Source organism: Leptinotarsa decemlineata, unplaced genomic scaffold (assembly GCF_025532065.1).
Source record: "Leptinotarsa decemlineata unplaced genomic scaffold, Ldec_3_MD MMD2_P_RNA_scaffold_14, whole genome shotgun sequence".
NCBI lineage: Eukaryota > Metazoa > Arthropoda > Insecta > Coleoptera > Chrysomelidae > Leptinotarsa > Leptinotarsa decemlineata.
The window spans coordinates 4,369,589-4,386,603 of NW_027412528.1; the positions used below are offsets into that span (position 1 = coordinate 4,369,589).

The window sequence follows — 17,015 nt, forward strand, 5'->3', positions numbered from 1 at the left end:
AACCAGCATATGATGCAGAATTCATCAATACTGAACTCAGTGTTAATTTCATACACTCTGTATGATATTAATCCCAAAGCAAATCCTAATATTGTACATACTGTACAATAAACCAACATATGATTCAGAATTCATCAATACTGAACTCAGTATCCATTCAATACACTCTCTATGAATGATTAAGAGCTCATCAATACTGAACTCAGTATTTATTTCATACACTCTGCATGATATTGATCTCAATATTAATTGAAATATTGTACTGCTCAGTAAAATACCATATAAATCAGAATCCGTCAATATTTCACTTAGTATTTATTTATTACACTCTGTTATTCATTCATCTCAATATCTATTGGAATATTGTACATTGATACTGAACTCAGTATTCTTTTGATACATTCTGAATTATATTTTTCCCAATACTCATTGAAATATTATACAAACTACACAATAGAATGAATATTACCTGAATTAGAAATCATAAATACTGAACACAGTATTCACTGAATACACTCTATATGATATTGATTGATTATTGTTGTCAAATTTTTTTCAAATATCATCGACTAATATCATGTGCTCATAAATAAGCAAAGCAACATAAAAAAGAAAAAGGAATATTTTCAAAGAATGACTAGTATGTTTGTTTCATGTGAAATTCTCAATTGTAAGCCTACAGGCCTGTGAGATTGCTCATTCCCTTTTCCTTTGTGCAAAATAAATATTTCACTTATGATCACCAACTTCCCTATAAATGAGTACTTACTTAGATTGTTACGGCACAACATATGCATGAATCCATTATAGTCATAGCCATCTCATTGTATATTTATATTCTTCTTCAAAAAAATGTATTCTTCTCAAAGATCATATGCCCAACGGCATTTGATTTCAACTGATCAATTAATAATGAAAATTCCTACCTTTCTTCAATGACAGACGTGAATCTATCCCACCAATGCTTTATAATAATACAATAATCGTATAAATGTATTGTACTCAAAGATACTCCAATTCACAATTGAACTTAACAAATAAACCATCACCCCTTTTCCGATCTGGTTACAGATTTCTGTGATCTAGATACAAACAACTGAATGAATAACAATGCTCTCGCCTGGCTCGCTCGAGTTGACTATCTCATTCCCATCCAATCTCTCGGGCCCACGTTTTTTTTTGCACCCATGTTGATAGTGGTTTCTTACAATAGAGTTGTACGATTTACAACACCTATTAAGGGAAGAATTCGAATAGTAATTAGTGTTACTTTGATTTGTTTGTAGGATTTACGGTGATTCATAGGTCTTCCACATTGGTAATCCATTCATGCCTTACCACACAAGATAAGCTGCTATTCACTTCTATCAGCACGCCGCCGCCGTCACAAGCAGTATGCTTCATGGTGTCTTCCCTATCCCATCGAAAATCGTTATATGTGTCACATAAAAACTCAGAGGAGTCTCGGAGTCTCTATTAGACATATTATGTCATATTCGAGATTCAATGATCTATCGAAAGTAACTGATAATTTTGATATCAAGCCACGAGTTGAGTAACTTTGAAGTCGATAACCATTTTCAAAAACAATTCATTTTACTCAAAATTACATTACAAAATTTTTAGAGAAATTCTCATATCGAGATCTGCAAATAGAATGAATAAAAAATTATGAAGATAATCGTTTCTGGATCTGGAGTGGGAATCCGCAAGCACTGAATTTCCTTGGATAGTCTGCAAAATCTCTTCATATAACTCCTCCCTCCTCAGGAGAAAACAATATGGATTTAGGTTCCTTCTGTCGGTTGGTGTTGCGATGACCATTTTTTTTCATCCAAAACCAAATTATGGCGAATCCGGTAAGGAGTAGAACGCACATAGTTACACCGGGTATATTCCAAATTGCTGGGTATATTGATTGGTTAAGGTATGGAGTTTGGAGTAGCTTAGCTTCTGTTTGAAGTTCTCGTATGGATTGGAAATTGTTTCACTTCCGTATCAATGGCTTATTTTCGTGTTGGTCACCATTAGTTTTGAAAGCAATATTCCGTCTCATTTGGAAAGAATGAATGGGTTTCCCAAAATAGTTTCTTCTTTGTTTTTATAGGTGAAGTTTTTCTCAAAAACACTGTAACCTTCTGGAATTTTCAGAGAAGTATTTGTTTTGATTCTGTGTACACTTCTTTTCTTATAATCCGCTTGGGCTACAACGGATTCACTGGTCATTGATTTCTTCTATTATGGGGTGATTCAGAATGACTTCATCCATCAGGCAATTGGGTTTTTTGTCCTTCATCATAGCAATAATACAGGTGTCGATTTTGATTTCGTCGTGATGTTGGCACAGGAACACAATATCTATTTGAGAGCATGGTTTATCTTCAAACTGGTGAAATTCGGTACCAAGTATGAGGAAAGGTTTATAGGGGGTGATGATTGTATTTTGGTTGGAACGTTCGGGAGTATTGCTGTGTATTGGAAATGGGGTTACGTTACGAAAATTATTGGCGATTGGAAATTGGTTTTGCAAGTAGGTTGTTTGTTGTCTAGGACGATCTGGGGTATTTTCTGGTGAATGATTTTGATTACAGAGTTGTCTTAAATTATTTTGTGCATAGAAAAAGTTTTTTTCTTCTATTATATAATTAATAGCAGTTTCAATACTGTCCGGACTTTTAAATATAACTTGCTAAATCTGATGGTTGTTCGTTTTTCAAAAGTCTGGCTACAATAAGGTCTTGCTCTAGACACTCCAAACTTCTTTCATCTCCAAAACATTGAATTAGCGCCTTTCCAATCAACGCCCAGTTATTTAACTCTATTCTACTTCCTACTAAGAAATTGGCCCCACCAATTAGTTTTGATAGAATAACCTTCAGTAAATACTGTTTGAAAATAGGATCTGTTGAATTTGAATAAGTCAAATTTAAAAAATCACAGTTTGAAATGAACTGATTCAATCCGTTCTGATGGCCGTCGTATGGCGTAATCATAGCTACATATAATCTAAGCATACCAACATTAATTTTTTCTGGGTTTGCCTTAGCCATTGTTTCTTTTAAAATCACAGTAGTATTGAAGTTTTTCATTAAATTTTTTATTTCTGAATCAAGATTCATCAAAATTTCACGTTATTATGCAATGTTACATCCTATTTAGAATCCGATTTGAGAATCAAAGAAAAATACTTGTATGTGTTTGCCTAAATCTAGTGTTTTCCTATTCAGGGAAATGGGTAAAAAGGAACTCGGTACTTACTTATACTTCAGAGCTACTTTTTCGATAGTGATCCTTCTGCTTCCTCGTGTGAACTCCAGAGGTAGGTAGTGAGTTGAAACTCATGTTCAATTTTCGGAATCGGACCCGATTCCGTGAACTTCGCAAAAACGAACTGCGAAATAATCCTACAACGACTTCGCCAGTTAAGTAACTTTGAAATCGATAACCGTTTTTTAAAACAATTTATTTTTCTCAAAATCACAATACAAAATTCCTAGAGAACTTCTCACATCGAGATCTGCAAATAAAATGAATGGAAAATTATGAAGATAATCGTTTCTGGATCCAGGGTGGGTATCTGCAACACTGCATTTCCTTGGATAATCTGCAAAATCTCTTCACATAACTCACGTACGTTTTGGTAGAAAACGGATAAATCCAACAAGAGAAGAAAAGTAAATAGTAAATATCATTTGATTAATGGAGAGGCTACTTTATTTTGCTTATATCGACTCTATCATAAATCCTTGTAGCTCTGCTAGTATCATCTTTTCTGACAAGAATGTGTCCTTCACGACATATTTGAAATACATTTTTTTTGCCGCGTCTTTGCATTCTCTCAACAGTGTTTTAGTGTGGCTCGTCGATAAACAGCTGGTTGAAGATGTTATCTAATCTTTAGTCCGAGGGCTGAGTTACCAGACGAGCGAAGCTGCGCTCGATTTGTTTTAATGGCTGCTAAAATGTCGTCTTTTTTCTTTTTGTGTGTTAGTTGTGAGAAAATATGTTTAATTTTTTTTGGTATATGTGTTTTCGCTCTCAAAATATGGTCGATATCTGAGTCAGTAATTGGACACTGGATAGCTTCTCCAATACTTCTAACAATGGTTAGTAAATTTTCGCCGGTATTTTCGCCTTGAATTTACAAATTTTCAGAACGGGCATGTTGCTCTAAGGATTCTACTCGGCCGATCAATGCCTGGACCTTTTTTTTCAAGCAGGCGTTTTCCTGAGTGATTTTTTCCATGCTGTACATTATGCTATTCATCTGTTTGATAATTGTTTCGAAATTCGAAATGTGATCACTGCAAAACTGAACGGCTGTCATGACCTCTTTATGTTGTTTCTTTATATCTTGCATCTCGGATTGTATGTTCTGAAGTATTTTCAACGTGAGTGAAGGATTTTCTGTTCCTGATTCCTCCTGTTCTTCTTCATCTGAAATAACGAGTTGCCAGAATCAGCTGAGGATCGGCAATCAGGACAGATCCCTACCGCGCCTGATAAACGGAAGTTATTAAGCATCCGCTCAGTTAGTCTAACACCTTTTCCATGTTAATGATGTTGACAACTGCCGCCACACATTAATCCGGGAGTTTTAGTTGTTATTGGCGAGGTACAGGTGTAACAGATCACGGTTAGGCTTGCCGACTAACGGTCAGTCCACGAGGATGAGTTATTATCACTTAAAACTTCTTATTGTTGAGTTTTAATTTCTCGAATAATAATTTTCAATTATGATTGAGTGCACTGGAGTTATAAATAAACACTTTACTTGATTCTGCGTCCGCAAAATAACTAGTTCCTGGCAAAAAAAAATTGGCCAGGGTTCACCACAGAAAAGACATTGTTGTAGGAGAACCAAAAAACACTTTCATCGCTATTTGAAGTACTAGCGTAATGTGTAATCTAACCAACCAGGCTATCAGAAGAGAAAAAAAGCTTATTTCGCCCATGAATTTGATAACACTTCACCAAAGGACATGTGGAAAACTCTCAAGTCTAACAAATTCATACCTGAAAAGAAACATGATATACCGGAAATTTTGAAAAACCCTCAGAAATTGAATAAGTTTTTATAGAATCAGTTCCACAAAATAAACAATCGCAAGATTTATTTAATTTTATAAAAATAAGAAATGGGTTGATACTGAATTCAATTTTGACGAAATTAACGATCAGTTTGTTTACAAAACTATTTATGAAATGAAAACAAACGCTATATAAAGGATGCGATGGGTTGAGTATTAATTAAGCTGATTAAGCTATGTTGCTCTCATGTCGTACCCTATATCACCCATATCATAAATTTCTGTTTGACTGAGAATGTCTGCACAACTATCTGAAAAATAGCCGTGGTGAAGGTTCTGCCTAAAAAACAAAATCCAATTTTGATAGAAATATCTTCATACATAGATGTGTAAGATCATGCCGAGGAGTAACTTTCACACAAACTGAAAGAAAAATCACTCATGAAACAGCTAGTTCCATGTTTACATTGAATTACACGGAAGAATTTTTTTTTCGAAACAAATACTTTTATATGAACTCTGAATTATACAAAAAAAACAGTCCTCTCTATTCTCTATAACAATATACTAGATGAAAGTGGGGATGATAGTGTTCCATGTAAGTGAAATTTTTACCTCTCAATCAGTATATTGTGTAGAAATCCTGTGAATGATATCTGATTCAGTACCATAACGAATATTTGGAATACAAACTGAGTAGAGAAAAGTGTTTTCTGTATAATTCAGTGATCATATAGAAGTATTTCTTTCGAAACAATATTTTTTCGTGAAATTCAATGTTTATATGAAAGTAGCTGCTTCAAGAGGGCTTTTTCTTTCAGTTTGTGTGAAAGTTACTTCTTTGCATGATCTACACATCTATATATTATTAGATATTATTCATTGGACATATAAATAACAGTTTCCATTGACTACTTTTTATATTCTTCTAACGACGTCCAACGATTTGGAGGAATTAAAAAAAAATTCAAATATGAAATGTGTTAACTCATCATTATAATATATGTTTTGCAGGTTGCTGAATTTCAATAATTTAGAAGTTGTGGAAGAATCAGCTTTCGCAGGATCAGAGATAGCGAATTTGTGAGTACTCTTGATTTTGATGTATACTTCATCATAATTAATGATCACAAAAATCATGAATATGACTGATTTCATTAATGTTTTGCAATTTTTTTCCATTTTGTATCAAATCATTATTCAGGTTCATGTTAGGAATATCATTCAGCTATTTTATTTTATAAATTTTTTGTTCAGTTATGTCATTATATCTTGTGAGTGGGTTGATTTTGCATGGTTAGATTTTCATTTTTTTTTTGTGAATGTTAAATGACTGTAATTAAACTACTGAATGTAGTTCCTGACCAATTATTAACTTATGATGCTTATATCCTAATTGTGATTTGAGTTGTGCCCCAAGTGAGCTCCCAAGAAAGCTACTTGTAATTTTCGTCTCAGAATCGGAACTGGCTGTTCCAAGGAGGAAATTTTTTCTTCTGCATTGATAAAAAATAGGTACTTGAACGAAAAATTACTCCTAAAATCCGACAATTACGGTTTTCATTCTGTAATATTCTCTGAAAGCATTGAAGCTTTTCGGTTTCTGGAAAACATAAGTAGCGCAGTCGGTAGGATTTTGAAAGTGAAAAAGTTCATCGTGAAATTGTTTGTAGTTTTTACTGTTTGTTCGAAATTGCGAACGTACGCATCCATTGTGGAAACGACGTTCAGAGACAATAAGTTGGAATCGAAAAGCATTCAAAGGAGTAGCAGCCCATTGCCGAGATGCATATGGTGAGCGTTTTTTTATTTTTTATTTATGTATGTCTGACTCCTCTGAAATTTCATAGTTAAAAACATTTGAGATTTTTGAACTTTCATGTTAAATTTTTTCAAAATAGAGTGTTAGATTCATTAGCAAATAGACTTGAAGCTCTCAGTATGCCTGACGCTGTGATTGTTCCCACGATTAGTTCTGACCTTTTGAGGACCATCCCTGAATATGACGGGAATCCAACTGGTCTGGTCAGATTTATAAAATTAATTGAAGAACTATCAGCAATATATTGCAATAACACCAATGCTAATGCACCTCAAAATTCATTGATTGTGAACACTATATTTTCAAAACTCACGGATGCGGCTCTAGAAGCACTAAATATTTATAATGCTAAAACTTAGTTGGAAATTCGAGAAACATCATTATCAAATTCTGAAGATCAGTGAGACCTAAATTCTCTCAATCAAACTTGAATGCATATGAGACAAGATGAAACCCCGCAGCAGTTTTATTCAAATTGTTTTCATGTTTAAAATACTATTTGTAACTATATCGACTTAGATACCACCATCGAAGTTGGGAAAAAATGTGAAAAAAAACTTCCTACTGGTCAAAATTTACGCGTTTTCCTGGGAGGTTTATAGGAATCATATGGTACGAGAGTAAGGGCTCGTAATCCCCAGTCACATGCTTTGAAAATTCTCAATGACGAAATGACTATTTTGAATCTACAAATAAAATTCTTTCCAAAACCTCAAGTCAACAAATCTCGCCCTAATCATAACCAATAAAGTCGAACTTCAAATCTTATGTATCTACAACCCCACACTAATTTCAATACGCCGAGGCCTACTTTTTCTTCACCAAATTTTCATCAACCAAATGTCAATGAACAACGCCCAATATTTCGGAGTCAACCTATACTCATAAAGCAGATCTACTGGCCTTCTCAAAGATTTCTCACGAACTCTCAAGTATTCGGGAGAAAAATTTGAAAAATCCTCCAAACAGACCGGATATAAATAATATTTGATCTTTCCCAGTGAGTGACATATCACATCGTACAACTCTTGGATATCAAACTCGTCCAAACACCTTCCAGAATAATGATCAGAATAGATAGATAGATAAATTTATTAGTCCTTTGTGCTACATTATGTAGATGGGATAGGTCATATTTCTCAGATATAATATAAATATATAACATTATAAGATGTCATTTGAATAAAAAATAATGTGACACACATTGTAAAACAAACATATACATATTAAAATATGAGCAAAAAATAGAAATAGATAAATAAACAAAATAATACGATATACAGTTTCACCATTAAAGTGCGCACCATATGGGAAACTTTTTTTTTCGAAAAGATTCAATGAAGTTTAATTTCGGCACTCGTTTGTGCTTTGAATTTAACTCAAAATGATGCGGCCAACTGCGACCCACTGACGTTCAGTGTTTGTCAAATTCAACTTTTTTTTTGAAAAAAATTGAAAAAGTGCATTTCTAGATCGAATTTAACAAAAAGTTACTTGAAAAAGTTGTGTCTACGGCAATTTTATATCCATATGCCAGTTTTGCTTATTTTTGACAGATATCCCCTTTATTTTTGAAAAAAAGTTCGATTAATTGTCATCAATTCATGTATACATAACAAACTCATCATGGAGTTTAACTTTTCTGATACATTTTTACTTATACGGACATTTTTAGAGACAAATTAAAAATGTGCTATGAACATTTTAACATGGTGCAAAGTGTCAATCACTTGGCATTTTCTTAAACAAACGTCAGTACCTTCAATTTTGAAAAAGCAGACACAACTCAAAAACTGCAATAAGTATTAATAAAATTACTAGAGTTGAAATTACATTGAAATTTCAATATTCAGTATTTACAGATTATTTATAAACACTGAGTAGGGCGATAAGGATGCTTAATCACGTTGAATAATATTTTTAAGTAGGTCTTGACAAACAAAATGCATGCTATGGTAGTGTTGTGTAGTGTAAGTTGTTGATTCACTTGTCAAATTTTTAACAGTTATTGTTGCAATATTGTTGTCTCTTCAGGAAAGAATAGAAATAGTTTTAATATGTGATGAGAATACACCTTACCCGCCAAGTTGCTAACATTTTTAATGAACGGCATCCAGGAGAAAATGTTCAACATACTACTGTGTCAAGGATAATGTCAAAATTCAGAGAAACAGGATCCGTAGCAAATAAATTTAAGAAAAAGCACACTTCAAGTAAATATGATGAGGAGGCCCAACTTAACATTTGTTTGAAAGTTATTGAACACGGGCAAACGAGCATAACCGATATTATAAAAAATACCGATTACGAGAGAGAAAGTGTTAGAAAAATTTTATTAAAGAATAAATTCTGGCCTTATAAGCCAAAATTCATTAACACATTGAAAGGACGAGATTTTGATGTCCGTTTGGGGTTTTCATTCTGGTTTCAAAGAGAGAGAGAAGAAAATGTAAAGTTTCCGTATAAAATTTTATGGACAGATGAGGCAACGTTCTCTTCAAATGGAACGGTAAGTTCTCAAAATTGCCGATGGTAGGCCCACGAAAATTCCAATTTCACAGTTGAATGTGGTGATCAGTATTCCTTTAAAACCAATGTATGGTGTGGGATACTTAACAACCAAATAATTGGGCCATTTTTATTTAGGGAAAATTTATCATACGTCGGTTACCTCAACATTAAAAATAATGAGGTTAGTGAAGTTTTAGATAATATGCCTTTAAATATTAAATACGACCTATGGTATCAGCTTGATGGCGCACCAAAACATCACACGGTTGCTGTAAAACAGTCCCTTCCACAAATGTTCAGAGGCAAAGTTATTGGACGTAACTGGGAACATTATTGGCCACCTAGATCATCCGACTTGACGCCTTTAGACTTTTTCTTGTGGGGTTACCTAAAACAAAAAGTGTACCGGAATAGACCATTTACTGACATACAACATCTGGAAAATACCATTCGCGAGTGCTGTGCAAATATAAATCCCCGATTTATTGAAAATGCAGTTACAGATGTCAGTAGAAGGACCATAATTTGTATTGAACGTGGAGAACGACATACTGAAATGTAGGCTATAAGTGTTTGACAGCCTCATTTAGATCAATAAGTAGTTTTTTGTATCCATTTGTATTTTCTATAATATTATCGTTGTTTAAAATTTATAATAATAATAATAGTTCGTTCTATCGAAATTATTTGCATTTTTTTAGTTGCCTCTGTTTTTTCGAAATCAAAGGTTTGTTAAAGAAAATAGCCAAGTGATTGAAACTTTGCACCAGTCATGTTAAAATTTTTATAGCAAATTTTTAATTTCTCTCTAAAAATGTCCGTATGAGTGAAAATGTATCAGAAAAGTTGAACTCCATGATGAGTTTGTTATGTATACATGAATTGATGACAATTAATCGAACTTGTTTTTCAAAATAAAGGAGATATCTGTCAAAAATGAGCAAAACGTTAAATTCATCCTAGTTGCATAAAATTTGGCATATGGATATAAAATTGCCGTAGACACAACTTTTTCAAGTAAATTTTTGTTAAATTAGATCTAGAAGTGCACTTTTTCAATTTTTTTCATAAAAAAAGGTAAATTCGACAAACACTGAACGTCAATGGGTCGCAGTTGGCCGCATCATTTCAAGTTGAATTCAAAGCACAAACGAGTGCCAAAGTTAAACTTCATTGAAACTTTTCGAAAAATAAGTTTCCCATATGGTGCGCACTTCAATGGTGACACTGTATATAAATTTTAAATTTTCACATTCATTACAAACACTATTCTTTACAAGAATAGCTGATTCTCCGTGCTTGTGGGAGAGTCTACTATACCTACGGATTTCCTTATAGCCTTCAATCTCTATGATTTGATCTTTATTTGCCCAATGTTCATTGAGACAGATAAATGTTGCGTTTATATCAATCATCAGTTGTTCAAATGAGTTTGTTTTATTTTACAAACACTGTACATTTGCATTGACAATTTTCATGTTGTAGAAACACAATGAGTCATTTGATAAAACAATAGATGAATTTTTACCTGTGACGATTGATTCTAGTGGTTTCCTATTGTTAAAGCTTGGTATAATCGTGGGCATAAAAAATTGCTCTTTTCATTTTTATCATCACTTTTAGTTACATTTTTATCATCATTAGTGATACAGATTTTCACTTCAGATGAAGAACTGTTGGGAAGTTTATCATAAGTTACAGTAAACTTTTTACAATAATGATTTCGTATATAAGTAGCTATTCCCTTGCTTAATAATGATTTTCCTTTGTTACTGAGATAAACCCCATCCGTTTTGTAACAGTTTCTTTTGATAGTGTTGTTGCATTCGAAAATGGGGCATGTGTTCAGCCCTAGAGAATATATTTCTTGGAATGAATAAATCTAGGTTTCTTTCATAAATATTTTCATTTTCTAACCAATGATCATAGCGATAGGCTTCTGTTATAATGATGGGTTGGGTATGCTTGAGATTTATTATAAAATTTTTGATGGTTGCTCTGTCGCATCTATTGGGCCAGAGAATAACCACGTCATTGTCACAGAAATCCTTGCTGTTATTTAGAGTAGTTTCCTTTCCATCGCATTTGGCTTCAATATTGACTGAATTATACAAGTGTCACCTAATATATTGTTCAGTCTCTTTGCTACATCCCTACCTTGAATTCCGGAAACAATTGAAATCCTTTTTCCGGGTGCTCCATGAGTTGTTCTAGGACTGTTTTCAGGATTCATATTTCCTTTTCTCTCTGCAAATGTTTTTTCTCTCTTTTCGTTTTTCTGTGGCTCTATGTGTTTATTTGGATCTATTTCAGCTGAGTGCCTTTCATTCCTCATCTCCTTCAGTTTGCTAAAATATAGACATTTTTCTTGGGTAAGAACATCAATCGATATTAACATATTTTTTCTCATTTCCTTCATTTCCTTGATGGTACTCCCTGCTTCTATGAGCTTTCACTTGGACTCTTCATTTTTTTTTTTGTAAAAGTGTGATATTTTCGGTCAATTTAATGATTTCTTCATTGAGTTCCACTATTGTCTGCCTGTGTCTTTGAGTTTCTATGGAAAAACTTTGTTCTGCTTCAATTACAATTATCTTCAAAATCCTGATTTCGTCTTTTCAATTGAGTGATGTATTTCTCCTTCTCCAAACTATCTCTGAATTTCGACTTGTAACATCATTATCATGCACTCTTTCTCGTTTTCTTTCAATTCTTTCGATTCTAGTTCCCTAATCAGCCTCCCAATTTCCTTTTGAAGTTATTCAGGTATTTTTCATCCTCGTTACTTATAAGACTATTAGCTGTCTTCTCCGCAGATAATATACTTCTCAAGTTTTTATTTCCGGTAGCTTGAATACGGCTTTATGATCTTATCATTTTTGTTTGTAGAAGAATTACTAATTTTGCGACTTGGCAACAATATTTTATTCAGTACCTGTGTGTTTACCGCTTATTGGTTATGGATTTGTAGATTATTTCAAAAATAATCTGTTTATTCTTCACAACTTCAACTTAATAATCGATCACTGACCTTTCAGGAACTCGTTCTCGGGTCAAAAATATATTTATTTTTTCTGGAATCTCACAGTTTTCTCACGGACAACTCCGATCAGTAAATCACCGTTGTCATGACTTTACCATAATCAATAGAAATTTCATTTCGTAAGAACTCTTCCACGCTGAACAAAGTTCTATCCCTGTCATTGAATACTCTTATTCGACCCCAGACGAAATCGATAAAAATAACAGTAGTTATCAACCAGACGAATACGTCTATGATGAAGAAAGTTTTGATCCAGAAAATTTTCCAGATGTTTTGGAAAAACTAGGCAAGTCCATGTACTTCACAACACTTGATTTGGCATCTGGCTTCCACCAGATTCAAATGAATCCTCATGACATTGAGAAGACAGCCTTCAATGTTGAAGGTGATCACTACGAGCACCTGAGAATGCCAATGGGCCTCAATAACAGTCCAGCAACGTTTCAGCGCTGTATGGGAAAACATCCTCAGAGATTACGTTAATAAAATTTGTCTAGTTTACCTAGATGATATCATCGTGTTCTCAATATCGCTCCAGGAGCACATAAATAACCTCTCTAAAATATTTAAATGTTCACAGGAAGCAAATTTTAAAGTTCAGATGGATAAATAAAAATTTCTCAAGAAAGAAACCGCCTATCTAGGACACGTCATAACGGCCGATGGAATCAAACCCAACCCCAGCAAAATATCGAATATACAGAAATTTCCTATCCCAATTACAACAAAACAAATAAAAGCGTTCTTAGGACTTTTTGGGTATTACCGGAGATTCATAAAATATTTCACCAAGTTTACGAAACCTCTCACAATGTACCTCAAGAAAGGAGCAAAAATCGTCAAAAATTATCAGTTCATACAATGCTTTGCACATTGCAAAACATTGCTTACCACTGAACCAATCCCGATGAACAGAAACTTCGAACAGCCGTTCAATTTAACGACTGATGCAAGCAACTTTGCCCTAGAAGCCGTTTTTTCACAAGGACCAATTAGTTCTGACAAACTAGTCGCATATGCGTCTAGAACACTAAATGAGTCTGAACCAAATTATTCTACTATCGAAAAGAAGCTCTAAGCAATCGTGTGGTTTACTAAATATTCTAGACCATACTTGTATGGCAGAAAATTCAAAATTTTCACTGATCATACGCCCCTACAATGGCTGATGTCACACAAAGAACCCAACTCACGCTTAGTGAGATGGCGCCTCAAACTAGAGGAGTTCGATTACGAAATCATCTATAAGAAGGGAAAGTCGAATACCAACGCGGATGGAGTGGAAGGAGTGGAAATACATACAAACAAATTACAAAATTTCACAGATGATTTCAACAGAAACCATCGTGAAATTATGGACATTTTGGATATCTCCAATAACACTCCTATTAGACCGAATCAACAGATGAGGAATCAATTATTTCTCAGATTGATGAAAATCCCAATTTGAATGATAACGATAGCATCAAAAATTCCGCACCATCATATTATGATACCCTATCGTTACTAGACTTGATAGATTTCAAGGACTCTCCTATTGTACCTCCCATCATAGATGTGAATACAAACAATGGAGTCATCAACGACGGAAATCATCTCAGCAGTAATAACATTCCCCGAACTGATGTTGGAGACATCAACGAAGTTACTAACACAGGTTTCAGTGATGAAATACCCAATGTGAACATATCTAACAATAATAACTGTGAAACCGTTCACTCCAACGCCAAAGATTCTATACTCGGCATTGCAATCTCGGAACAACCCTCGAATAACTTTGACCACCAACTCCATATTGATCTCGTGTTCTATTCACCAGCAGAATCGAAAACTATAGACAGTTTTTTAAATAAAGAGAGAATATTTGCTCAGTTATCATTGCAGAATTTCAAACAAGACATTATTAAACTGCTCAAGGATTTTCTTGATCCAAAATATATGTACGCAATATATTTGGCAGAAGAAAATATGATACCCCGATTTTGGGAAATAATAAAAAATACATTCTAAACAGTTTCGTTCAAACTCGTTAGATGTGCAGAAGTGCTAAAAGTCGTCACTAGGACTGACGACCAACAATTAACAATACAAAATTATCACGACCGCAAAACATAACCATAGAGGCATAGACGAAACAGAAAAACGAATAAGAGAAACTCATTATTGGCCAAAATCAGAAATCGATACCCGCGCATACATCAACAACTGTCCTGAATGTCAACCTTTCAACCTAATAAATATGACCGTAATCCCCCCAAACAAGTTTTTCAAGTGAGTCCAACACCAACTAAGCCATTAGAAATAGTTTTTATGGAATTAAAGAATAAAAAATTCTTGACTATCGTTGATGCTTTCTCTAAATATAGACAAGGGTACCCCCTACTCCACCTCAGCGCTGTTGAAGTTACTAATAACTTACTCACTTATATCAATCATCATGGTGTTCCTGAATCACTCAGCTCAGATAACGGAACCGAACTGAAAAATGAACTTATCCAAAAATTTGCAAACACCCACAACATAAAATTACATTATGTCACTCCCAATCATTCTGAATCTAAGGAAATCGTTAAGCGATCCCATTCCACGATTATTGAATATTTGAGGATTCTTCAAACTACACACAAAGAGTTTGACATGATTGAACAAATGCATTATGTAATCATAGGATATGACCATTCGAAACATTCCGCAACAGGAATGAAAGCCATTGATGTCATAACTGGACATCTCTCCACCTCAGACCCTTTCAATATCAATATTGAAATCGCGTACAAAGCACCTACATGGCAGCTCATAAAAACAAGACTTTCGAGATCTATAAACACCTCAATGAAAAACTTAACAAATCGAAACAAAAAGTTATTGAAAAATGGAACTCAACCCGCGAACCCCCTCTAACTTACAAAAAAAAAAACACCGGCATACAAACGCACCGAGGTACGTAACAAATTAGCCTCAAAATTGAAAAGAGTAACAGTTTTGGAAGACCAAAAGACAATATTGAAATTACTTAAAAATACTTTACACAAATCAAGTTCAAAAAGACCATTGTTTCAGGTTCATCCTATCGCTGACGATGAGCCAGGAAGTTCAAATACAGTCACTAAATAAAAATCCAGGTATCCTACCCTTCAAATCAGGAACCACACGAGTCAAGAGTAGTTTCCACACCTCCATTCGTTACTTTGACCTTACTCATATCCTATGGATAGGAGTTGAAAGCGATCAATCAGTCGATATTATTTCAGCTCCAGTTATCATTAACTGAATTTGATTTACTTACACTCATCAGGAGATCAAAACGATTCCTTATAAATGGATTAGGCAGTATATTTGAGAGTATTAGTGATGATCTAGATTCTCAAGACGCTGAAAAGTATGACCAAGCCATTGTATAATTGCAAAACAGCCAGGACATTATTTCTAGAGTAAATGATCAGATCTCACTCTGAAAACATATAATTGAAACTTTCAATGAAACAATTGCTGTGGTGAAACATAATCAACAGGTAATTGCAAATATAATTGATGAAATTGCTTCAGATCTCTCAACCGTTGTTTCTGATTTCAATCAATATCTTGAAACAAAAGAAGCATTCGATCAACTGAGTACCATTTTACACATATTGATTCAAATATTAACAGATCTAGAAAATGCAATAACTATGGCAAAAATACATACTACGTACGAAAATAAAAAAATCTCGAAATAATGATAACATTTTTATCATTATTCTTTTGAAAATTTGTTGTTTGGATTAAACCCAGTAAATACATCTCGATATTATGATATCGATATAGGTACATACCAAAGAAATAATAAATTCGTCTTTGTCATAAAACTCCCTTTTGTAGTTCCACATATATTTACGCTTCACCATCTATACTCGATTCCTACCTTGAATGGAATCCGGCATCCACCACCAGCGATTGTATCTTCCCACAGTAACCCACTTAACTGCGAGCTGATACCAATCCAACAGGAATCAAACATTATCGAACGAGTAGATGAAGGCCACGGACGAATATGTCAACCAAGCAACAGAAATAGAAGAATAACCCCTACTACTACCAGATATAATGCTTCCTCAAACCCCAACAACCCATGTGGTACCAGTCCTTAAACTCTAAGACCTTTCTCTAGACAAGCTAAATGAAATCCACAGAGAGGCCGACCGCTTATTATCTTTGACAACACACATTCATCCATCATCAGGTTATATTTGGACAGGTCCAGCATATGCTATAATCATAGTATGTTCTTTGATCTTTCTGTTTCCACTGGAGGGAGGAATCACAATGTCACTGACCCCGGATTCTAATGACACTCAGCTACAATTCCTAGGAAAGCCTTTTATCAGAATAGCCGGACAGAGAGCATCGCCTCGGGGACTAACTTATGCAGTCAGTCTAATTTTAAACATGCATTGTTAAACATCGTTTCTATAATTTTTATTTATTGAATAAAAAAATCATTTTTTAATAAGCTTTTGGGTTTCTGAAAAACATAAGTCCTGTCACATTTATTCATCATGAGTTTCTCACTTTTATCTGAATCGGAAACATTACTATTCTACTATTCTTCCACAAGATTGTGTACCCAAAT

General features: G+C 34.1%; 1 protein-coding gene across 3 annotated transcripts in view; it reads left to right on the plus strand.

Annotated features, from left to right (window-relative positions):
• LOC111514274 (lutropin-choriogonadotropic hormone receptor) overlaps nt 1–17,015 on the plus strand; it is a 796,850-nt gene that overhangs the window by 566,692 nt on the left and 213,143 nt on the right. For all 3 annotated transcript variants that reach the window (XM_074176962.1, XM_074176963.1, XM_074176965.1), the window contains one exon: nt 6,045–6,113. In XM_074176962.1, coding sequence (XP_074033063.1) covers nt 6,045–6,113 — 69 coding nt within the window. The remainder of the gene's footprint in view (nt 1–6,044; nt 6,114–17,015) is intronic.